The following is an 8786-nucleotide window of genomic DNA, read 5'->3' as shown; positions in this document are numbered from 1 at the left end:
TGTTGTTTTTATTGTTGTTTTTAGAGACAATGAAGATTATAAAGGTTTTCACAAAGAATTCCTTGCCTGTTACAGTAATTTTCCAAATCCTGACTCCCCTCAAATGTGCCCTTTTTGGACATAAGCACTTTAGGCCATATCTGCATGAATAAATGTCTTTTTCTTTCACAGATTTGCCTTATGAGCAAGCCAGGAGATCAGCATGGACGAGTCACAGCCACCCCAGCCCCCAGTCAAAAGGTAAAAGCATCTGCACAGCTGGGGAAACATGGATTAGACTCCAAAGGGAATTACTGGAGCTCTGGAGGGGTTTTATCTGTGCTTTTTTGGAAAGCCAATTGTATAGGCAATGCTGGGAGGTATCACTGGGCAGCCACATCCTTCCTTAAACTCAAACTTCATCAAGTCCATCACCACAGAGCCTCAAAAAGCTTTTTCTGAGCTTTCAGTCCTGTTGTGTCCATCCTGGAACAGAGGACAGCAGGAGCTCCAGGCCTGGGGACCTCTCAAAGGTTTGGTGAGCAACTGCCTAACTGGAAAAATAACTATATGGGATTTTTTTTTTCCATTTTCAGCTACTCAGCCATCCTCCTCAACAGTTCCCAAAACAGAAGACCAGCGTCCTCAGTTAGGTGGGTGTCACTTGGTTTGAAATTCTGCCTGGGTTTGTGGAGTGTGATGAGAAGGGCACCCAAACTGCACAATCTGGTTCAGACCACTCCAGCTGGAGACCACCAAAACCCCAGATGTGAATGGGGTTTGCTCTGCAGCTGGATTTGGGATGAGTGTAATGTTTAAAGACAACCTCCCAGAATAAAAATGCTCTTAAAAAAAATCCATCTACAGTTTGGGTACAAGGGTGGAAGGTGGAGATGTCAAAAGACCCCAGTGGTTGAGATGCCAGCAGCTGGAAAATGTGCATGAGCCAAAAAAAAAAAAAAAGGGGAGTGGATTACAGCCTACAGAAACCCATCTGAATTTTGGCTCCTGAAACACAACAGGAATATTAGAGGGATTCTCAGTCTGGCTGGAAAACTGAGGAGAAAGCAGAAGCTTATGGGTTTGTGGAGTAGTGGTTTAGCAAAATGGGTGCCTTTTGTGTTTTCAGAGCAGCAAATCCATGGGGTGGGACCTAATCCCTTATTGCAAATTCAGCTGTATTTTGGACAGGTATCTGGAGAGCACTCCAAAGGTCCTGAGTCAGTCATGGCTTTTGTTAACAGCAAAAGGTTAGAAGGAGGAAATAAAAGAGATTTAGAGGATATTCTTAGCTCAGAAGACTCTGAGCCAGGTTTTATCACATGGATTTTAAATCATTATTCTGGTTTTTGTTAGAGCTAAACAAGACTGTGCATGACTAGGTCTCATTAACTCATGCACAGACTGCCTGGGAAGCATTACACTGAATTTTGCCCAAACAGTGTTTTATCTAATCTGGCCTTCCAACCATGAGAATCTTCCTAGAAATATACCAATGATTTATGTAAGTCCTGAGGACCTTTTAATAGCTGTGTGTGAGCTGCACAGATTATTAAAGTGTGTAAGGAATGTAAGCTGATTGTCTTCTTGGCTGTAAAAGCCACAGGGTCACTCAGTGCTTGCAGCCCCTCACTTTGGCTTTGGTCCTGCTGTCACATCCCTCCTTTTTTTCCCTCTTGGACTTCAGGCCAAAATAAGTTTTCATTTCCAGAGGGAATTCCTAGAGGGAAATACTGAGATGCTACAGGCATTGTAAGGCTGACAGAGGCTCTTCTGAAAACACCAGTTGCAGGGTTAATCCATGGTATCCTTCACTGGAATCCAGTGATAAAAGAGAATCTCAGAATCACTGAGGTTGGAAAAGACCTTCAAGGTCATTGAGTGCAAGCTGTGCCCCATTCCCACCTTGTTCCCAGCCCAGAGCACTGAGTGCCATATCCAGGCCTTCCTTGGACACCTCCAGAGATGGGGATTCCACCACCAGAGTGCTTCATAGCAGAGCTTACATTCTGAATATATGCATCTGCACATTATTACAGTGCAAAAAGCAAATGTCTGTCCTTGGACACCGAGTTTGAAAGGAAAACATGCAAATATTGCAATGCAGAGGGAGAAAATTGCTCAGGTGTTGGACCTGCTGTCCCACCAGGCAGTGCACACCGCCCCTTACAAGGTTCACAAATGGTACCTGAAATATTTGACAATGCTGTTGCATGATTTTAAATCTTTCTTTCACAATTTTGTAGATCCATATCAGATTCTTGGACCGACCAGCAGCCGACTTGCAAATCCAGGTGAGAAGGGATTTTGCTGATTTAGGAGGCTTTCCTCTCTTTCACTTCAGCTGTAAGACCAGACCTGGAAGGGGATGTCCCTGATTTTCCCACTCCTCAGGGGGAGCTGATGATACCCCAGTGTGTTGCAGAATTTCTGAATTACACAAGGGTGGGACTGAGGAATTTAGAATCAATAAGGTTGGAAAGGACCTCCAAAGAGTCCAACCTTTGAAGCTGGAGTTCACTTCAGTTTCCTGAACATCAGGATTTGGTTAAGGGGTGTAAGAGACCCCATCTGGTCTCGAGTTACCCCTCCAGAAGGGTACAAATCTCTTAACCACTCTTCATCAGCTGTGTCCCAGATTCTGTTAATCCACAACACAATATCATACTGGCCTTGAGGAATACAAAATTTTGGGTTGAAATGTATAGGAAAAAGAAAAGTATAATCTATTTGCAGGTAATAACTGGGTTAAACACTTCAAAAATGTTCTCCCACCTCTAGAAGGCAACGGGGTGCATTGTGGATAGGGATGTGTAGCTTAGAACACAACCACAGACTCACAGAATCACTCAGGTTGGAAAACACTTCAAGGATCATTGAGTGCAACCTTGGATTATCATGTTTTTGCTAAAGACAAGGGATCCTCTGGGTGATTTAGTAGCTCTGCTCGGGAATTGTGCAGATTTCACTGCTCCAAGTCTGCAGGACACGCTGTGGCTGTACAGCACCATGATCAACAGCACAGCCCACCACAATGGACTGGCACTGTGTGTTCCACTTCTGTCCCTTGCCTGGACAGTCCCAGGGCACAACGTTCCTTGTTCCACACAGATCTCCTCAGCTTCCAGTGACAGTGGCTCTTTTTACAACAGTCTCATGGCTTTTCAAGGCCTGAAATTGCCAAAATGCTGATCAGTTTCCTTTCGCTTTCTCCCAAGTGACATCGAGCGCAGTTCGAGATTAGCTGACTCTCTAAACAGTTTTGTGTGGCAGAGGAAAGTAATTAAATAAGTGTTAAGAGTAGGATTTTCCAAATGGCCTGAGGTGGTGGAGGTTTCCAGGCAACACTGGTCTTGACTGGAAGTGGGGGCCTACATCTCTTTAATTTGGTCATAAATCATGGCTTGCCAAATTTTATCAAGTGTCCATTTGGTTGATTTCATTACTGTGAATGACATTAACACGATCTGGATTGGGATGCTTTTTTAACATTTGGGTATGGAATTCCTCCACGCCATCATTCCTGTGCTTTAACATGTTTTGTGTGTTTATAAATTGGTGGAATTACTCTCTCATTAAAAGGAAATTGACAGCAACCATTTATTTTCATAGGACTATACATTACATTTGGAAGGCAAGTGTTTATGTTAGAACATATGTTGGATTGCTTATTCAAAAATTTGTGTTTTGTCCAGTGCTGAACTGTTTATTGATTTTCAAAGCCTAATCCTCTTGTTATGTTCTGTGTATTAAAACTTGCATGCCTTGCTCATACCATGGATTCTTTTGTTTGTTTGTTTATTTAATGCATGTTAATGGAACAGAAGAAATTCATTAAGGCCAGTTTGGATAAATACAATTTAAATGAATATGGGTTTCAGTTGCACTGAAGTATAAACTGCTAATGGGTTTCAGATGCTGCTCTAGCTCGATATTGTAATTGCTACTATAAGCTTTCTAAAGAAAACCTTGTTTATTATACCCACATAGCTGGTTTGGATAAGAAAAAAAGAGAGAAACCCAACCTATTCCTGGTCAGAGACATAGTTCAGAGTTAGCACATCCAGGCTGGTTGGCAAATTCTGCTGACACCGTGCTTGTGAAACAGATTGCATCGCAAGCTGCTTCAGCTGCATTTTGCATCATTTCAGTGTTGCTTTGTTAAGAAATGCTAAGCTTCTAACACGACTGTCAGTGGCAAGGCCCTTTGAAATGTACTTTCACTTGTCTAAAATGGACAAATTTTGTTGCCCTACCTCACTTTTGCAAAGTTCACAGCAGACTGTTTTCTTTTTGCGGTGGAATTGGCAGAGAGTGAGAAAAATACGACAGCAACATTTTATGTCTTAGCGTAAAATAATCATTTTAACTCATTTGAAGCAGAATGATGACAAGGATGTATTTTATGGACCTTTTCACTGTTCTTGCAGTTGTTTTGCCCTCTGCTTGTATGCAGTGTAACAGCAAGCTAATAAGTTTCCGTTGTGCATTTCCCCAAATGCTGCAAAGGGATGATATGGTTTGGCACGGGCCCAGCTTGCTCTAAACTTCTCCATTTTGTGTGGGCTCATTCCATAGCAGGGAACATTTAGTTGCAACATAATGCTGTGAGAACAAGCCGAGTGTTACGCAAGTGAAAGCTGTTTGTGCTGAACTTTGGAGATTAGTTTCCTAAATGAGCCCTGTATTATTTCCCCATCAATTGTCTGCGCTGAATGACATTAGGTAACAATTAAACCTCCATGGAATGGCATTCTGCCACTCACATGAGGGAAAACACGACACATTACAATTATCCCTGCTCTTTAGGGTTTTGTGAGGCAGTCCTGGGAGAAGGGGGACAGCAATAGCTGCCTCCTTGAGCCAGGTCTCATAAGCTCTTGGAGGTCTATTACTCATCCAAGATAGCTCAGCTACCTTTGGAGACATAAAATCAGCAGGATAGCTTCTGTTGCAGAGTTGGAAACAAAAAGGTTTAATAAAAGGCAAAATAGCAAACAGAGAAAAACCAAGCCAGGTGCAAGAGGTTTTTGCTCCTGGTAAAACACCTCAGAAAAGCGATTAGTTTCTTTGTTCTCTTCTTTTTCTAGTAAATTGCTCTGGACTTTTTGGCTCCTGTCCAATTGGCTATCCTTAAGTTTGAGGTGAAGTCTCCCAGGCCTATGAGGTGTCTTTTCACCTAATCAAGGAGAGAAACTTCTGGGCTTCTTTCTTTTTTGAGGGGACAAAGGAGAGTTTTGTCTGTAGTTCTGTCACATTCCTATGTGGGGACCGGCTAATAAAAAGAATTAGGAGCCAACATCCCAACATTTCCTAATGGGGTCCTTGGGGATGAAGCAAAGTAGAAACCTGACCCAAGAGTCCTTTCTGATAAAAAAGAATTAGTAACAAGTGTCATGCAAAATCAGTGGAATGAAAGGTGTATGCACCTATTGTGAAATTGCATGCATATATATTTATGAAAAAGATAAAAAGAGATCTAGAGTTCCCAGAGGTACACAGAAGAACAATTCCTACACGTGTCCAGCACTGCAATAAACATACCAGCTTTACAACTTTCACAAAAGCTGCAAAGTTGTGTTTGTTTCCACAAATCGGGGCAAGCCCGCGCAAGCGATCCCTTGACGTTACTGACGTTCCCGCTCTGTTCCTCCCCGCAGGCAGCGGGCAGATCCAGCTGTGGCAGTTCCTGCTGGAGCTGCTGTCGGACAGCTCCAACTCCAACTGCATCACCTGGGAGGGCACCAACGGCGAGTTCAAGATGACGGACCCCGACGAGGTGGCGCGGCGCTGGGGCGAGCGCAAGAGCAAGCCCAACATGAACTATGACAAGCTCAGCCGCGCCCTGCGCTACTACTACGACAAGAACATCATGACCAAGGTGCACGGCAAGCGCTACGCCTACAAATTCGACTTCCACGGCATCGCCCAGGCCCTGCAGCCTCACCCGCCGGAGTCGTCCATGTACAAGTACCCCTCGGAGCTGCCCTACATGAGCTCGTACCACGCGCACCCGCAGAAGATGAACTTTGTGGCTCCCCACCCCCCCGCCTTGCCCGTGACGTCCTCCAGCTTTTTTGCTGCCCCCAATCCCTACTGGAATTCGCCGACTGGAGGGATCTACCCCAACACCAGGCTGCCAGCTGCTCATATGCCTTCTCATCTTGGCACCTACTACTAAAATGGGGTAGAGGGGGAGATAAACACCAGGCAAAGCAAAGGAGCTTCTCACTGGGGTTCGGTCCCTGAGGAGTCGCAATGAACTCTGTTGGAGTACTCGAATTAAAAGTGCCTAAAGAGACAAGTGAAGGTTTGGCTGGGAAAAAAAAAAAGCAAGCCCAAAACCACGTTAAAAATAGATGTCAAAAAGACTTTTTTGTAGTAGGGATTTAAAGGAAATATCCAAGAAGTATTAAGATACTAAAATGTAATGTATATGGGCATCGACTCTGTGGACCAAACAACAAAAGACTATTGTAGGTAGAAGCATGGAATGATAAGGAAAACCTACGGAAGCTGGTGGTCTTAAAAAGTTGATAAGCTTGTGTGTAAAGTTTGATATCATGCTAGTGCAAAACTGGGACTATACTACAGCAATATAAGGATAAGTCTATAGTGACCTAACATACAGTATATGGATCATTACAAAAGAGAGGGAAAAGGGAAAAAAAAAAAGGAAAAAAAAAGCCTATCTGTATTTAAAAAATAGAAACATATCAGCAGAAGAGACTGGTTAGTGTGGAAGCTGATTTGGAATAGAGCAGCAGTGTTGTGGTTAAAGTCAAAGGAGATCCATTCATCAGAGTGAATCAGCTACTCAAACTGTGAAGAAAACCCAAACTTTCAGATTCCTTGACAGTTTTACAGGAACCCTGAGCCAAACGTGGGAAATGAGAATGTGCTGGAGGGCAAGTGTATGATTGTAGATCAGAGGCCTGCACCTGGCAGAGGAAGCAGGAAGGAGAAGGAGGAGGATGAAGGTGTTGAGAAGGGGAGGAAAGAAACTTCTTGACCAGTAGAGACTGAAAAGACTGAAAACTTTGTAGTGTTGGGACTATGAAGAAACACTTGTTTGGACTTGTGAAACATATTGCTCAGTATTATACCATTCCCAGTATTTCAGGAGGAACAGACTTGATTCAGTAGTAATAAAAAGTGGGAAAAGGGAAAAAGCAGAAGGAGGAGTGAGAAATCAGAATATGCATCTCTTTCTTTTTTTTTTTTTTTTTTTTTTTTAGGGAAAAAAAAACCAAAAGCAAAACTGGAATTGTGTCTGATATTTAAAAGTTACCAGTTGGAACCTCATCATTACTAAGGGAGTTTGTTTTCTATTGGTTAGAGCAAGAGACAACCCCTGACTGCCAGAATCAGAAATCACCTGAGTATTTTTGTTAGGCGGGCGCCAGTTTTTCTTACCGAGTCGCGAACGCTGTGCGTTTGTCAGAATGAAGTATACAAGTTCAATGTTATTTTTTTTTTTCCTTTTTATATAATTATTATATAACTTATGCATTTATACACTACGAGTTGATCTCGGCCAACCAAAGACACACACACACAAAAAACAAACAAACAAACAAAAAAAAAGGGACAATCCAAAAAAAAACCAAACTATCGTGGCCTTGAACTTTAACTCTGTATGCTTAATGTTTACATTATGAACATATTAGTCCTTAGATTGCAGAATGTATGTAATAAAATAAGCTTGGCCTAGCATGGCAATTTCAGATTGACACTGTGGTTTGCATTTGTGTTTGCATTTTTTGTGTGTGACACCCATGCCAGATCTGCTACTCACCAGGTTAAAATAGGCCAGGATTTTTGGGCTGTGAAAATGAAGGAGCAAACAGCCTGAGTTTAAAGTGCACAGGTGCTGTGCATCTTCTTTTCCAGACAGATCTGCTGAAACACTTCCAGCCCTTCTTCAACAGTGCCTTGCCATCCCTGTGCTGAGCTTCCCTGGCCCAGAGATTGCAACCATTCCCAATTAATTCAGCGACAGCTCCATGCCCAAGGCTGGAAATGAAGCCTAAGGGAGGCCTCTAAGGAAGAGTATTTATGCTCAGAAGTTATCTTTTGTTGTCATGAAGTTATGCTGCAAAATCTCAGCTGAGATGTATCTTCCTCCTGAATCATGTGTTGAATTGCTTTGCCCCCTTGCCCTTAATACATTCTGTATCATTATTAGTAAATAAAGTGAATAATGAGTAATTTCCATTATTCCCCACTTTAGAATGGAGTGTACGGCAGCCTTGTTCATTTGTCACTGCAGCCCATCCTGGCTGTTTACAAAGGGCAGGGTTTTTAATTTTTCTCTTCTAGCTTTAGAGGCTTCCCACTCTGTACCCTGGGCCCCAAAACTGCATCTGGTGCCTACTGGCATAAATCCATTCTTTCCCAACACCATCTGAGGAACTGGTCTGGAAAATCATCCCTGACATTTATGAATGTCTCTCCACAGTGTTTGCTGCAGGAATCCCAGACAGCTCAGCCCCCTGTATCCCTCCTTTTTGCTGTTCTTTTGTGTCCTTTTTCCCAGACAAAATGGGTGTGGTTTCAGGTTTTATAATGTTCTGCATATCCATTTTTTGGGGAGCAATGGGAGCCAACTCACCGGGCTTTTTGTTAGGAGTGTCTTGGTGGCAGTTTATAAGCACAGGATTGTGTTACCAATGTGTGAGACCTGAGCAGGGAAATAAGAATATGGACTCCTCTAAGTGTGCATTTCTAAAAAAAAAAAAAAGAAAAATATTAACTGTTGGAAAAGGTCAGTTGTTATTTTAGAAAGTTATGGAGTTATGGCAGGC

The 8786-nt window shown here is 42.8% G+C and overlaps 1 protein-coding gene across 2 annotated transcripts in view; it reads left to right on the top strand.

Annotated features, from left to right (window-relative positions):
- Nucleotides 1–8214, top strand: part of ERG (ETS transcription factor ERG) — a 64496-nt gene extending 56282 nt beyond the window's left edge. For both annotated transcript variants that reach the window (XM_077193216.1, XM_054654822.2), the window contains 4 exons: nucleotides 172–240; nucleotides 576–632; nucleotides 2226–2273; nucleotides 5640–8214. In XM_077193216.1, the coding sequence (XP_077049331.1) occupies nucleotides 172–240; nucleotides 576–632; nucleotides 2226–2273; nucleotides 5640–6160 (695 nt within the window). In that variant the 3' untranslated portion in view covers nucleotides 6161–8214. The remainder of the gene's footprint in view (nucleotides 1–171; nucleotides 241–575; nucleotides 633–2225; nucleotides 2274–5639) is intronic.
- Nucleotides 8215–8786: the final 572 nt, after the last annotated feature.

The sequence above is a fragment of the Agelaius phoeniceus genome, chromosome 2, assembly GCF_051311805.1.
Source record: "Agelaius phoeniceus isolate bAgePho1 chromosome 2, bAgePho1.hap1, whole genome shotgun sequence".
NCBI classification, from domain to species: Eukaryota; Metazoa; Chordata; class Aves; order Passeriformes; family Icteridae; genus Agelaius; species Agelaius phoeniceus.
The sequence above is the reverse complement of the archived record's forward strand: the minus strand, read 5'-3'. Positions and strand labels throughout refer to the sequence as shown.